Consider the following 16304-nt stretch of genomic DNA (forward strand, 5'->3'; position numbering starts at 1 on the left):
GGCTCACTGTGTTTATGTGTGCGAAAGAGACAACCAGTGTTCCGCGGTTTCCACGGTGATTTGACAGCTCGACCCAAATCGGCTTTTTATGCCATTGTTTACTTTGTTTCGGCACACATTGGCCGGCTTCTGGCAGCGATTTTTCAGCGTTTCAACGATTCTGGTGCTGTAAATTGTCCCTCTAAATCGTGACCACAGCCACCTGCCGTCATGCCGTTTGATGTAATGCGACACGCTTGCGGTGAAAGAGTTAAGTTGAGCTAAACTTTCGATTGGTCCCTTTACGCAGCCGGCCTGGTTAACGACGGAACCGCCGCCACCGATAGTGGACGAACGGGACGATGTGCTCCGTGCGTTCCTGCTCGACCCACAGATTCCCGTGAACGATCCCAAACCGTACTACGAACCGCGCCATCCCAACATCGAGCAACTGTACGACGTTCCGTTCGCTCCGATCATTAGCCGGATCGTGCCGGAACGCTGTGCCGAGACGGGGCGTGTGCTGGACTTTGTCGAGGTGTTGGTACAGAATGCGGGTGCGAATGCAAAAAACTCCATGTCCCTGCAACGGGAACCATCAAAGGGTGAATCGGCCCGCGGATCGGCATCGTACTTTCCCTTTTGGCCGGGCGGGTTCGAAACATCGGAAACGATCCTCGGATCACTGCCATCACCCAGCGGTGATGAGCCGCTGTTTACGGGCAACCTCAAGACCTGTCCACCCGGCTTTGCGAGTGGCATCGATTTTGGATCCAGCACCACCGAAGGGGCCGCCAGTAAAGGCGGTAACAGTGCCGCCGATGGCGGCTTAGTTGATCTTCTGTCGGCAATCGATACTGGTGAAGGTTTCGATCTGCTGGCGGAAGATGGCGGGAAGGAAAAGGACGAGGGAAAGCCAAAGCCAACCAACGACACGCTAACGCCGCTTGGTGAGGAGGAAGAGAAAGTGCTGGCAACGGCCGATAGGGGCCCGCACGTGCTGAATATATCGAGCAACACGACCAGCTCCATCCAGTCGGCGGAGTGGGCCGAAATGCTGGACATTTCGAAGCCCGTCGACGATTTCTACGCCAAGATACCGGTGATGGCGCATCGGTTCCCGTTCGAGTTGGACATTTTCCAGAAGCAGGCCATCCTGAAGCTCGAGGAGCACAGCCACGTGTTTGTGGCGGCGCACACGTCCGCCGGCAAAACGGTGGTGGCCGAGTATGCGATCGCACTGTCGAAGAAACACATGACCAAGAGCATCTACACGTCGCCGATCAAGGCGCTATCGAACCAGAAGTACCGCGACTTTAAGACCACCTTCCAGGACGTGGGCCTGATGACGGGCGACATTCAGATCGATCCGACGGCATCATGTCTGATCATGACGACCGAGATCCTGCGCTCGATGCTGTACTGCGGGAGCGACATTACGCGCGATCTCGAGTACGTGATCTTCGACGAGGTACACTACATTACCGACTCCGAGCGGGGCCACGTGTGGGAAGAGGTGCTGATACTGTTGCCCGACCACGTGTGCATCGTAATGCTGAGTGCCACCGTTCCGAACACGATCGAGTTTGCCAACTGGGTCGGGAAGACGAAGCAGAAGCGTGTTTATGTGGTCAGCACGGCAAAGCGACCCGTTCCGCTCGAGCACCACCTGTACACCGGGTTCGGGGGTAAAACGCGCCACGATTCGTTCCAGATTGTCAACGAGCAAAGCCAGTTCCTGCAGGAGGGCTACCGGAAGGCGAAGGAGTGCGTGGAAGCCAAGCTGGCCAAGGCGGGCCCGGTGCGACACCAGCAACGCGCGGGGCAGTACAGCCAGAAGCAGGAGCAGACACTCTGGGTCGGGTTGATCGATCATCTGCAGAAGCAGGACAAGCTCCCGGTCGTGGCGTTCACACTGTCGCGCAAACGGTGCGACAACAACGCCGAGGCCCTGATGTCGTGCGATCTGACGACGGCCCGCGAAAAGTACGCCATCAATTCGTTCTTTCAGCTGTGCCTGCACCGGCTTATCGCGCCCGACCGGGTCCTGCCGCAGGTGATTCAGGTGCAGAGTTGCCTGGAGCGTGGCATCGGCATCCACCACAGTGGCATTTTGCCGATCCTGAAGGAGATCGTGGAGATGTTGTTTGCCCGGGGCCTCGTGAAGATACTGTTCGCGACGGAAACGTTCGCGATGGGCGTGAACATGCCGGCGCGGACAGTGATTTTCGATAGTACGCGCAAGTTCGATGGCCAGTGCGTGCGGCCACTTCAAACGGCGGAGTACACGCAGATGGCGGGACGGGCGGGGCGCCGCGGGCTGGACAAAACGGGCACCGTGATTATCATCTGCAAGAACGGAATACCGCCCGAATCGGAACTGCGCACGATGATCCTGGGCAAACCGATCCGGCTCGAGTCGCAGTTCCGGCTGACGTACGCCATGATGCTGTACCTGTTGCGCGTCGAGCTGGTGACGGTCGAGAGCATGATGTTGCACAGCTTCCGGGAGTTTGGCAAGCGGCAGCGGATGCCCCAGAGCAAGCTCGAGCTGACCAAGGTGCAGGAGAAGGTGTCTGCGCTCAGCAAACTCGGGGACCACCTGCAGCCGCTGTGCGAGTTTTACCGTGCAGCACGTGACTACATTAGCGTGTGGAATGAGCTGGTGGTAAGAAATAGCCTACCCGGGAACGATCTGGTGGTTGGTTTAGACATTCTCTTCCCTTGTTCCGTTGCAGCCTCAGCAGCTCTGCCAGACGAAGGCACTGAACGAGCTCAAACCGGGCCGTGTGCTGGTAGTGACGGAGAAGGGCCACTACAACAAGCTGGCCATTTTGCTGTCGGTCACACTGCAGACGCACAAGCTGATGAAACTGACCGTCTTGGTGCTGGACCACCAACACCCACGGGAGCAGCAGCAGGGGACGGCCGGCGACTCTTCGGAGACGCTCGATCGGGGTCCACTCTGGCACCAGATGCTGTCCCTTTCCGCCAACTATATGTCGTTCATCCCGGAAGGCGTCGGTGGACACCAGATCCTAACGATCGGGCCCACGAACGTGATCGAGGTAACGAAGCTTATGATCAAGTGTGACCCCGCCAAAATCCTACAAAACTGGGACACCCGTCAAATACCGCGATTCCGCGATGCGCCACCAACGCAAGCGGTCGTTGACGCCGTGGCCAGTCTCGCGGAGTTGCACGGAAGCCTCGTTGAAGGCAACACGATCGGGGTGCTCGAAGTTATCCAGCTTCGCACACTGTTCCAGCATGTTGACCTCACCAATGAGCTGGCCGCTGCCCATGCACGTGTGGTGGAATACTACCCATACACCTGCATTCCGCACTTTGAGCACGAATTCGCGAAGGTTTACGATCGCATGGAACTGGAGGCGAAGCTGGACGAGCTCAAGTACCAGGTGTCGTACGAAAGTATGTCACTGTATCCGGACTACTGCCGGAAGTTGGAGGTACTCCAGGCGCTCAAGTACATCGACGACACGCATCAAGGTAAGCGAAGCGACGGGACATAACGGTGCGCTCTATGCCGGCTAATCGGTTCTTCGTTCTTAGTGGCCATGAAAGGGCGAGTGGCGTGCGAGATGGGCCAGAACGAGCTGATGATCACGGAGCTGGTGATGCGCAACATACTGACCGATCTGCAACCGGCCGAAATCGCGGCCCTCCTGTCCAGTCTCGTGTTTCAGGCCAAAACGGATGTGCAGCCAAAACTTACCGAAACACTGCAACAGGTAATGTACCGGATGGAAAGTGGCCGAAAGTCGGTCTCCTATTGTCTTATGCACTGTTTCTTCCCCCCCGGGGCAGGCTGAGGCACAGTTCCGGGAAGTGGAAAACGACATCCGGACGGTCGAGCGGCAGTACGGTGTGACGGAGGTGATTAAAAAGGAGGAACTGAACTTTGGCCTGGTCGAGGTGGTGTACGAGTGGGCGCGCAACAAACCGTTCGCGGAGATCATGGTGCTGACCGACATCAAGGAGGGCATCATTGTGCGGTGCATTCAGCAGCTCAACGAGACGCTGTGCAACGTGAAGGACGCCGCGCAGATCATCGGCGATCCGGTGTTGCAGAGCAAGATGGAGGAGGCATCGAATGCGATCAAACGAGACATTGTGTTCGCGGCCAGCCTTTACACCTCGAGCACGCCGATCGATATCGAAGCGCAGCCGCTGGATTGAGTCTATATTAATAAATATTCTGCCGGGCAGTTGTCGAAATGGATTGGCCATTCGATCGCGATATTTAAAAGTATTCTTTTGTTTTATTTTGGGTAGCATGCAATACACGGTAATAATGGAATACAAGCAAACAAAGGGTTCCTAAGCTCTATGGTTCGTTCGTGGCCTATAGCGTTCGCTGTTCCGGTATGAAATTGTTTTGGCCACCGGACGGTTGCTGACCGGACGCTAGCGCCGCCGCGGAAGCCGTGTTCGTATCTTCGCTAATGCAAATCCATTGCCCTTCGTTGGTTTCCTTCCACAGGCTCACCTTGTTGTCGCCGCCCGACACTCCCAGGATGTTACCCGTCAGCGACCAGCTGACGTTCCAGACGACGTCGTCAAAGTTGTGCAGCACCGTCGGCTGCCAGCTGAGCAGATCGTCGCTGGTCCAAATGACCACCCGGCGGTCCTGTGAGCAGCTCGCAATCTGATGCCTCGGCATACCGACGCTCGGGGCCCACGCCACGTCCCGGACCCAGTCCGAGTGTAGCTCGAGCCGTTTCTCTTCCTCCCAGCGGTCGCCTTCCTCTTTCCAGATTTTCACCGCATTATCGCACCCGCCCGTCACGAGCCGCTTGACGGCGAGGTTGGTTTTGTTCGGGCGCTGATCGAACGCCGGCTCGGGAACGGTGGCCGGGCACCAGCTAACCGTGTTGCAGCCGATCGTGTGCACGTTCGGTATCTTCTTGCAGTCCCAAGTGCCCGCTTCCACGTTGGCCGTCAGTATCGAGATGGAACCATCCGAGCTGCCGCACGCCAGTATCAACCCGTACTCGGCCGGTGCCCAGGCCACGGAGTTGACGGACGAATCGTGATTGCTGTATTCGTACCACTTGGTCCAATCGCCCGGACCGGCCTCCTTCCAAATGATCACCTTCCGGTCGTACGAGCACGAGGCCAGCACGTTACCGTACCGCGGGTGTCCCCACGCCACCTGCCAGACCGGGCCACGGTGGCCCTTCAGATCGGCGGCCAGTGTTTGGGCTCCGCTTTTGATGTCGAAGATTTTCACCGAGTTGTCCGACGAGCAGGTGGCCAACCGCAGCCCGTAGTAGTCGACGTCGGCACAGTGGATCATGTCCTCGTGCCCGGTGTCGATCGTGTTCAGTACCGAAACCATTTTGAGGGAGAAATCGGGCTTAATAAATGCAAAATAATCACTTTTCGCTCTGCTCAGTTTGCAGCGTTCGGAACGGTCGCCACTATTTGACGTGGAGCAAAACACAACGATACGCGATGCTGTCGGTGCGCCCCGAACTGACAGCACGGATTTGACGTCTGGCATCGGCGGTGAGAGCAGCGACACTTGAAAACACTCACTTGGATGACATATTTGAAATTTCAAGAACAATCCGATTCTGACGTACGAATTCCGTTTGCTCGTGAAATGTGTAACGGATTGTTGGTTCTTGCGTTCTTCTGTGCTCCTGGAGGCTAGAAGAGAATCGAAATTACATGAACAAACCACTTTATCATAAGCAACATAGTCGTATAAGTATAACTTTCATGTTATTAGCACATTGTTGGACTGAATAAAGGCGATTTTGCGATGAACAGTCGCATTTCTGTTTCTCCGGCCTTACCACAGAGATCAGTGCCGAAGAGACACCAGGAGGTCGCCCCGTATAGGAAGCATCATAAAAAACAAATCGGTGACTTGTAGTCGCTAAAGCTTTGACTACTTTACTTCAGTTGGGTACTAAACGAAAACGTAAAGCATATTAATAGATTCGATACACGAAATCAGAAACCATCGTGTCATTTCATTAACCGTTTGCTCACACAGATCCCAAGAGTACATTCGACCCCATTAGCCTCGTCGTGTAATGTGTTCGGACAATCGGTCGAAATTGATTTCAGATTCCAATCGTTGAGCCTTATCCAATCGTTGAATGGTGAGTGGATTTTTCCTATTGCCACCATTATCAGAACATTGGGCCCTCATCGCCTCAAGTGTAGAATGTTATCGGTACATTGGAATAAACATTTTCCTAAGTGGGACCAAACTTGTGGCTGAACGCCCCCAGCCACCAGGGGCTTGTCTGGAGCTCAAGCAGCAAACCATAATGATAATGAACATTGCTTGACCGTTCCGTGGATCGCCCAGGCCAAGGTTGGGGAAATTTAAATAATCGAGCTTTCATTTAGTACGTCCCTTTTGCAAGACGGGGCCCGTTGGCGGAGACGGATAATATTTTGGGCGAACGGCGCGGAGACGGTCTTGCAAATAGTATTGTCCTGATTGTAATTCATTGCCCAAATTTGGACGGTCTCTCTAGAGGGACACGCGTCAGCGTCCCGCCGAAAGCGGGCGCTATAAGTGCAAAATTAATAATCCTAATGGGCCGCGCTGCGATGGCAGCCCGGGACAGTTTGAATCTAATTTATCAACGGTTAAACGGTTGCCAGGTAAGCGGAGGCTCCGGGGCTGCTCGGTGGCCCGAAAATCTAATACGTCGTAAAGTGCGCGGATGATAATCATCCATCGGCGGCCCCGCGGATTAGCGAAGTCGCGAGTCTCTCCTGGTCGGGCGATCCTCGGCCGACCGACCGGAGGAGTGAAGGTCGTTCAGAAATTCATCATTACACATAACAAATTGTGTTCACTTTCCTTCGGGAACCGGAAGGCGGGACGACCGGAATGTCGTGAGGTGAATAAGAGAGCAAACGCCAAAGCGACAAACAAAAAAAACGCCGTTCATTTCAGCGAATGCGGATAAGAAAGATCTGAAGTCGCGATAAAGGCAACGAGGGGCCGGCAGAATATGGGGAACAAAAAAGACATTTTCCATCATCGCGAAACTTTATGCCGTGGGGAACGGGGCGCCCATGTCGCGGTTCTTTTTTGTTTCTGTGCCACTGAAAGTTAAATTACCCATCACCGTGTGCCGTAATGGCGGGGGACTCGGTTGAATTAAGGTAGTAGCTGATTGATCGCTAACTCAGTGGACCGTACGCAAAGTGGACGAGCGGAATTGTTATGCCGTTAGAGTCATGTCAGCGCCTATTAGCAGATGCTGCTGATTGTTTTGATTGAACATTTCCATCCTGTGCTTGCGTTTGTTTGTAGGTGAGAAGAAAAAGAAAACGTTTGATGTCGGTTTGAAATGTTCCTCCGATTTCGATTGTTTGGACAGAAAAATTTCAAGGCCAACCTAGCCAACTATGAAAACAGGAAACTTGCGTGTGATTTATGCCTGTCAGAATTGTGTCAGCCGCGGATACGTCTGAAAGAACTCTTCTGACACAATTGATTACAATTGAACAAATTCGTTTCCTTCTAACCCTGCGTTTATTCTCTTTCTACTTCTATATCTTCCATCCAATGCTTGCATAAGTTAGTTTTGTTTGGTTTATGTTTTCTGCATTAATATGTATCACTCGATGTCGTTTTGCATAGTTTAGGTTTCTATTTACGTGGTCTGTTTGTGAATTTTTGCCTTTTTTGCATTTTTCTTCATGCATTTCTCATTCTTGGCTTTCCAATTTTCCATTTTATATGATGCATGACGCGGAATTGATCATCAAAACGTTTCCTGGTCGTGGTTCTAGATCGCATACTCAACAATCATCCGGTTAGACTTTAATGCACAACTACTATAGTGATACTAATTGAGTTGTTGCTTTGCTTCCAACGAGCTATGCGCAGGGAAAGAGAGAAATAGAAAGGATTGTTCAGTTCAGTTATTGTATTTGCATTTCAACCATTCGCACATAACATCCGAGTTCAACGGGCTGTATGAAAGTTCTAATAAGCTAGTCACCGAGTCTGTGTCTCGCGCAGCCCGCGGAACCTTCATCAACTATCGCTGTTGATAAGGGGTCCGAACGGCTCCTGATAGTTGGCAACTCTCATTCGTTACGCGGCCGCCAAGGGAGAGTTCGATTGAATTCAATCCACTTCGATCGCGGCGTCGCTTCCGCAATATCGACCTTTTTTTCATTTTATTTCACCAAAACATTCACGCTGCACATTCGCGGGTGCGTCCTTCGTCTATTGTGTCCGCTCTGGCAGGGGCGTTCCCCGGGGAGTTATTTTTTGCATTTCGCCCATCCCGACCCGACAGCGATTGCACTGGTGTTAAGTTTTCTAATCAACTTTAAACTTTTCTCTCGATAGCAGTTTCATTTTCTCCAGTTCTCTCTCTCTCTCTATCTATGCTTTGCGGCCTTTTGCCCGTGCTTTGCGCCCCTTAATTGTGCCTGGCCAATTCAATGGCCCCCAACGACGACGACGTCGGTGGGTTTGCGAAAAGGACTTCGGAGGCATCGGAAGCAGCGGCGCAACGGCGGTAGGTGTGATTCGTACGTGTGTGGTGCCGTCACAGAGCGACATCTCGGAACCGGCGGGGGCCGCCGCAGGACTCGGGACCGGTTGATGAACATTATAATAAATCTAATATGGCGCTTGTTAGCTGTGACGGTTCAATTTAGTTATCTTATCAGTGTGTTCAATTATTGGTGATGATCTGTTGGATGGGGCCTTCGGCCGGGTTTCGGCCAGCATGTCGGCCGGCATCCCGGTGCTGGCTCCATTTCAAAGCCGTGCGCACCGGGCGCTTGGTGCGCAGCGCCAGGAAGCGGATATCTATCAGAGTTTGCGGCCAGATTGGTCATTTAATCTAATTACACGCGCCCCAGTTGGCTGTGACGAAACGCTATTGTTTGTGTGGCAGATTGATGTGATAAAGGAATTGCCCCACAAACCCGGTACCCGGCACCTGGAAGCCCGGCACCTCCTGCCGGTTTCGACGGATGGATGGATGAAACGAGCGCGGCTCGTTTAGAAAAGATTTATCGGTTAATCGGTGGCCTCAAACGGGCCACTCGATTCTTGCATACACTTATATGTAGCTGCCTTGTGGCGTTCGTTTGCATTTTGATTTAAAATTATGAAGCAAAAAAACAAGGACACGGCTGGTGGAGTATAATTAGCCGATAAGTTTAAATATTGATCGATTCGACCGTCGGAATGTTTGCCGAACAAAATGCACAATTTCGCTTCACCGGCGTGGTTTGTTTGGCGCACATCATCATGCGTCAGAAGGCTGTCCAGTTATCGCTCGGTGCGTGGTCACGTTGGGCGATGGAGGCGCATGGCCGTCGATGGAGACGCCTGGTTATTGGTGGCGATATTTCCAGTTCGGGGGTTTATTCATCGAACACCGCACTTACTGGGGGCGAGTTGTTTGCCGTCGGTTCCAACCCGACAGGGCAATCCGCTCTCGCTATCGTCCTGTGAGCCGCATAATCCGGTCTCTATTGGCCGAGTAATGGGCGAGGCGAAGTTAAGAGGTTTTACGCGCTCTCGGTTGGACTTTTCTGGACCCGGACCCGCTTGTAATGAGATGCACTCGAACGTACTAAGATTCGAATGGCAGGACCGGGACGGGTTAATGACGGGTTGATACTGGCAACGTACTGGGGCTGCTGGTCTCGGAACGCCTATGTTTACTGAGCAGATTACACCGAGCTATTGAATGCATATTACATCCGATCGGGATCTTTCGGGAAGCAGCCTTCAGGTCGATTCATGATGGCGTTCGGTTTGTGGCAATTTGAGTTTGAAAGGGTTGTGTGGCAAATTTATTCACCATCGGCCGCTGCCAGCTCGATGAATCTTTGGGTACATAAAATAATCTTTCCGCCACTTATCGATGCTCCATGAAGGCGCCTGTCGGTTGGCTCGGACCGGCAGCCACCAGATGTTGTTTTTCTTTCGCCCACGGGAGGGCCAGGGGTGGCGTTGCACAGTTCATGATTGGCCGCAGGCACATCCGGTCAGGGCCGGTCAGTTGCGGTGTCCGACAAGCCCGGCGGACGTGAGAATGAATTGAATTCGGACGAGCTGCCAGGATCACGTTTCCGGAAGCCGCCGGAAGCGATGATCCCACGCGGTGCGGCTTTAGGTACGAGGAGGTACGTGTTCTGGGACGCCCATTGTGGCAATGCACCACAATTTATAATAACGTATGCAAGTGGTAAATTCATCGATGATGTCTACCGAAGTTTGGAGTTGAGGTACTGTGTGGGAAGAACCCGTAAATGGCCTCCATATTGAGGCTTATGGGTGAATTTATTTGAATTCATAATCTGGGTATAAATTGGGTTTAAAATGGGGTGCCCACCGCCTCCGGATCGGGAATGTACCAAAAGTTTAGTTAAGATAGGGCACTTTTTAAGACGAAGCACTAATTGTGGAATGCATTAAAAGCCGATCCGTGCGAACTCTGAAACCAGATACAATCAGCTCGTTAGTGGGTCATTATAATCGGCGTGGCGTTGGCCCACTTGCCACGGGATATTTTTCGTGGCATCGGCAATAATAAAGTTGGTTCTTGATCAGGATAACATTTGGTCGACCGGAAGACATTCGGTTATTAACCATTTTTCCACATTAATGTTCATATTCTCGCTTAAGACGCAAGAAGTAGCTTTCGAAGCACTTAAAACCGTTTCAACATTTCGCATGGAACGTCCTTGGGCTCTGGTGTCGGCAAAGAAATGGCACCGGAAGTGAAGCAAAGGACTTTGCCATGCATGCATTTTCTGACACGCAACCGTGTCCGCCGCGGGGATCTTGGTCGCCAGCGTGGTCTAGTGGCACTGCCATCGCTGCTCGGAATCGTCCGTTATCATTATTCGTTTTATTATGTTAGCTGCCTAAGCAGCTGCCCAGTGCCGGATTTAGAGCCCAACCCGCGGTTAGGGACGCATCCACATGTGGCTGGATGGACTGGGCTGGTCATTTCAGCCGTGCTAGCTGCTTGCTGCTTCTTTTTCCCCTTTTGACGAACACTATGGCCGGCCTGCCGCACGGACGACGGATTTCGTCGGAAGCAAATGCATTCATAGCAGACGTCTCGCGATTCAAAAGCTCACTTCAGCACCAGCATTAATCCTTTTCGCTCGTCATTCGGGGGTAGCAGCGACCGAAAGACGCCGCAGGATGATCCACGCCATAGTTTTCAGCCTAAGCAGTACGCTCGGCAGCACGGCTGGGATGTCCGAAAAGCATTTGAGGCTCCTCTTTTCTGGGACTTTCCAGGAGTTCTGTGGCTGCGAAACGATGAATAGAGCTGCATCCGTTTGAGTACTCACCGCGAGATGGGCTCACTCGAAGGAATGTCTGGAGCTTGGCTGTTATAAATGTTTAGTACATAAATGGAGGTAAATGTAGGAGCTAAAACGGACCGAAAAATTCTGGTAGATCTAGGCCATTTGCACAAAATCCTTTGAACACATAAATGTCCAAAGAGCGTACATGGAAGACTCAACTGAATGTGCTTCGAAATAATTTAACATAGAAATTCACGCAGGGCCCGCCCGAAAGAAATCTGGCATGATACTGAGCCATCAGTTAAACAATTAATTCATGTCGACATTACGGCGCAAAACGACTTCTAGAATCTTACAGCCACAGGCACACATGCATCGATAACAACTTCGCTGAAGGTTCCTGCTTCTTTTTCGGTTACCATTCGAAAACACGCAAATACCGAGGATTAACATGCCACTTCCGGGGCGAGCTGTGTCGCTAACTTACAAACTCACTTCGTTCGGCCCCAAATCTTGCGTCATCAAACTTCTTCAGTACGGAGTTTGTATTTACTTTCGGAAGGGCTTACTTTCTTGGGCGCGGCCACCGAAAGAAATTAGCCAAGAATAATGCATTCCCGGAAGCCCTTCTGCCAGCTGGCGAGGCGAATGAAATGAATCTGTGACCCGAGCACCCCGGGGTGTGGCAGTTGAAGGTTAGCGTGTGTGTGATCTCACATTTCCACGAATTAATGCCTTTTAATGGATTAAGCGTTGTAATAAATACATGAATCAGTCACGCGTGTTTGCCCTGTTCGAGAAAGTGCGAATCTTGCTAATGAAAGGCCTCGAAAGCTGCGGCATTCATGTTTAATACAGCTGCGGCATTCATGTAAATACTTGTACTTGTTGTAGGTTCTACCATTTGGAGAGCAGTATATTGGAGCTCCTTGTTGGCCGGAAACTACGTCACATTTATTTGCTTTTCTCCGTCAGAAGTCAGACACCCGTAGCGGTAGCCATTTGAGTGTAAAATAGGACACGCCAACCGGTGGGATAAAATTAAATGTCCCGGACACCAAAAGGCAACAGCCATTTCCATTCGCAGCGCTAATCTGTGATATTGGATTTGGTGCTCCTTCGTCCATTACTGTTCGACTGTTCGTCGACCACACTTGGCCGTTGTTGGCGAAAATGGACGCGCCGGCGTTGCATTCATATTTGTGCGCCTTGTCCGCTCCTCGTTCGCCATCACACAAGAAGAAAATAAAAAAGGAACGAAACGAAATGAATGCCGCTGTCATTACTTGATTACTGCGCGGCGCTGTGCTGTGGCCGATTCTTCAGCCGTGCAAAAAACAGAAGCCCCTTCAGAAGCTCCTTGTCCGAAAGGCGGGTTCTCGGGTTCTCGGGTGGTGAAAGATGAAATTTCTATTTTAATTCAAGCTCCACTGGCACTGATGATTACACAAACGAATCAGCCAGCTGGACTCAATACATAGTGCCCGGACGGATGTGAGGACACATAAAAATAGGGATAGGGCGCCTGCCAAAACCGATGAGTCCCCCAAAAAGGCCACCCGTGCCTGACGGTGCGCGAATGTATTCGAAAGCTCGAAAGTAGACACGGTGCAGGGCGCACGGCTCTGCTGCTGCTGCTGCGGTTATGATAGAAGTTAGAAAATTGTCTTCAAAAAGCAAATTTGCCAACCAAACGAAACACATGGGACTTTTGCCCGAACCGGCCGCAGGAACCGACCAGGGTGGCCCAGAATTATGCATTCCGATTTCTTTGCACGCCGATTGCGGCAGGACAGTGGGCTAATGGGCACCCCAGGAGGTGTCTAGTTGCCGTGGGCTTGGTTACAGGTTTGAAACGAATCGTGGAGTTTGTTAAAACATTATTTCTGTTACTAATTGATCATTAAGTTTTTTCGTGTAATTTAAAGAAATATTCCTTAATTTTGGCCATCCGATCCGATCGGTGCAAGAGTGTGCGCGTCCAGTGCGGTACCTACATTTGTCATCATCGTCGTGGTTTGGCCGTTAGATTTAATTTCGTCATGAGTTAAGTAGCTAAGCAGCGGGGCGAGGCGCGCCAGCCCTTCCCGAAAAGAAGCCCGGTGAAAAAGACAACCGACAGCGAGCGAATGACCAGAACTTGGAATGCAAAGACAAATCGTACCGTTTGTCGCAAAAAGCGCGGCGACAGATTCGGTCCGTGGCCTCGGCACGGAGCGTGTCCGGTGATTATCCGAAGCTCGGGCAGTTTGGGCCGAGGACTACACAGAGATTGCGACGATTTGGAAGGGTTTTTGGCGCAAAAATGGTTCTGTTTACTTTTCGAACACGATTATTTAAACTACGCTCAGCACCGGCACCGGGCAGAGCGCCGTGGGTCGGTGGCCGTTAGAGCGGAGAAACGCGGCGATTGCATGACGGGTATTCCGGGAGTGGACCAAGTTTTGTGTTTAACTAAATTCGACATGCTTTTTGCTATTCGTCCCTCTGCGGAACGATAAAATGGCGTGGCTTTGTGGATTTTATATAAGTGAATGTGCGTTCAAAATGTGTTACAAATTGGAAGCGATTCTTCAGACTTTCGTCCGGTGTCCGGACCACGGTCTTTCGTCAATTTTGAAACACAATTTTAAACAGAACCACAAGCCGGAGGATGAGCGAGATTCACGTTCGGACACAGAAATGGCATAATTTGCCTCTGTTCCACTCGAGAAGAAGGGGAAAGATATCCCCAGGAAGTTAGTAATCGGAAACGGGCCTCGATGATGTGCGGCGCCCATATGTTCCGTTTCTATGGCAGCAAAGCATAAGTCCTGCCGCCTCACAATGGCGGGATTTATGGCCCATCTTCCTCCACCGTGCTTTCCCCGAAGCGCTTTCGCTCACACGCGCTGGCCTTTGTCACGGTCGCTATCTGCTAAATTGCGGTACTTAATCCAAATTCAAATTGATTGGTTGCTCGCGAGGAGCAATTCCGTTTAATTGCAACCCCGCGCTGCCGGCCGACAAAAGGACACCCGTGTGTTACATCCAGGGGGTTTCAATGCTATTCATCATATGGCAAGGGGGATTCCATAACGGGTGCGATCTTTATCTGAAGTCCAATCGTGTGCCACGCGGAGTGGCAACGGCACGCCGCACTAGCAATCAAACGAAGCGCTCCGGAATGCACCGGGGGTGGTTGATTTTTTGTTTACTGTTTCCGGTGGTGTTGTGATTGGTAATTAGTGGGATATTAGTAACGGAATCCACTGTAATGAAATGTAATGGTAATGTTGTGAATGAAACCGGCACATTATGTCACGCCTTGAGGCGCTGGTTCGTAGCTCTGAGTTACGCCAAATGGGCATTCCTCAAGAAAAGGGTTGTCCCTAGTCTCGGACAATCCTATATCTTGGCACATTAGTTGGCAGATCAGCTAAAGGCAGACCGCATTGGAAGTGTCAATTCAGTAAAATTTTAATCATAGAACAACGATCTAAATACGACCAAAAAGTTACTGTTAGGTCCGGATATGATCAACGGCCCATATTTCTTTGAAGACGATGATAGAGAGCTAGGGATTCGTCAATGGTGAGCGTTATCGGGTTACAATTACGGATTTTGTGATGCCAATCGTTCGTGAAAATAACATGGACGACTAATGGATCAAACTGCCCGGTGTCACATGTCCCACAGCGCGACCAACAATCAATTTATTGCAACCATTGTTCCATTGACCAAAAATCTGTCGCCCTATCCGCCGAAACATTGGCCAAAGTGATGGAAAACGCCGCAAAAGGGCACATTTGGTTACCAACGCCAGAGTTGGCCCTTTGTTAAAAAGTAATAGAACCAAATATGCTTGGTCTAAATGAAAGATTTTTCAAATAAATATAATTAAAAAAAAGTAATGTTAAAATGTATTTATTTTTGAAGAAACAAGTTCTTGTGGAACGCAGCTTTATGTCAATCATTTTGACTTTGGGTACAATGTGTTAAAATTGGCTCTGAGTCTAAATTCGGTCGGCATTTCACAAGATATGCTCGTAAATTTTCAAAACCTTCAACGATGTAGAAATTGTAAACGGTAAACCTCATTCGTGCCTTTGGATACAAACGCCGCTTGTTCCATTCCTATAAAAAACTCATCCTTACATTGGACTTACACCTGAACACCTCAACATTAAGATGAAATATTTTAACTGAAGAAGAAAAACAAACGTCACGCATTTTTTGATGGCCGAACTTCCTACCCAACTTCGAAAAGCAAACGTCGCTGCACCAAAATTACGGAGAATTTTCTCACAAAAGCCAGGCCCGCCACGCAAGCCAGGAGCCGTCCCGTGGGAACTGCCCAGACGTGGGACGGACGGCTCAGCATTGTTTTGTATGCAAGATGGATCATAGCCTTTTTAATCATACCGGAGACCACCGAAGAGATAGGTGTCCCAGGGTTCAGGGGGTGTCCCGTTACGGTCGTGCCCACGTCTCGCGACTTGGTGCGCCCGGCACCAAAAGTCCCCAGTTGTGGTCCCCACCACCGCCGCGAACTTCCGGTGGAGGTTTTCGGTGTTGAAGGTAACGAGTTCGTGAAATGATGGCACGTTTTGCCGGTGAGAGCGCTCACCGGTGAGACACGGAATTTTTCGACCCGGTTCGGTGCGGCATCATAATTTGGGGCGTGTTTCGATTTCGGTGAATACTTTTTTTTAATGAAATTCGGCCGAAAAACGTTAACAAAAGGTTCCGGACGGAAGTGATCCGGGGTGCCCATTTTTTTGCTCCCTTTCGTATAATTAGGGAGCCAATTTTGCTGGTCTATGGTTAGTAATATTTTCAATATGAATAAAAAGTTGTAAAATCATTTAAGTCCCTGTTAGCTTGCTTTCCTTAGTCCCTCGGCGAGTTGACTCAAAGTGCGTACCGAGCAATGCAAGTGAGCATTGATCTCCTTATCGATGGCAGCAGTCTATTCTTTCCCAGGACGATATTTCTATCGATAATCGGTGTGCATCAAAATAACGGTCGAATGTGGTACAGAA

The 16304-nt window shown here is 50.9% G+C and overlaps 2 protein-coding genes across 2 annotated transcripts; one reads left to right on the forward strand and one right to left on the reverse strand.

Annotated features, from left to right (window-relative positions):
* The first annotated feature begins 210 nt into the window (after nucleotides 1–210).
* LOC128275372 (SKI2 subunit of superkiller complex protein) lies at nucleotides 211–4179 on the forward strand. The gene is made up of 5 exons (XM_053013850.1): nucleotides 211–222; nucleotides 290–2647; nucleotides 2718–3489; nucleotides 3553–3731; nucleotides 3808–4179. The coding sequence occupies exons 1-5, from the start codon at nucleotides 211–213 to the stop codon at nucleotides 4177–4179; spliced, it is 3693 nt and encodes a 1230-aa protein (XP_052869810.1).
* Nucleotides 4180–4242: 63 nt separating this feature from the next.
* On the reverse strand, nucleotides 4243–5398 carry LOC128274271 (protein SEC13 homolog). The gene has a single exon (XM_053012405.1). The coding sequence runs from the start codon at nucleotides 5339–5341 to the stop codon at nucleotides 4346–4348; it is 996 nt and encodes a 331-aa protein (XP_052868365.1). The 5' UTR covers nucleotides 5342–5398; the 3' UTR covers nucleotides 4243–4345.
* Between the last annotated feature and the right edge of the window lie 10906 nt (nucleotides 5399–16304).

The sequence above is a fragment of the Anopheles cruzii genome, chromosome 3, assembly GCF_943734635.1.
Source record: "Anopheles cruzii chromosome 3, idAnoCruzAS_RS32_06, whole genome shotgun sequence".
Classification (NCBI taxonomy): Eukaryota; Metazoa; Arthropoda; class Insecta; order Diptera; family Culicidae; genus Anopheles; species Anopheles cruzii.

Coding starts and splice junctions, on each gene's coding strand:
- LOC128275372 (XM_053013850.1), top strand. Junction 3,490..3,552: donor CATCGACGACACGCATCAAG/GTAAGCGAAGCG, acceptor CTTCGTTCTTAG/TGGCCATGAAAGGGCGAGTG. Junction 3,732..3,807: donor TTACCGAAACACTGCAACAG/GTAATGTACCGG, acceptor CCCCCGGGGCAG/GCTGAGGCACAGTTCCGGGA.
- LOC128274271 (XM_053012405.1), bottom strand. CDS start 5,341: ATGGTTTCGGTACTGAACACGATCGACACCGGGCACGAGGACATGATC.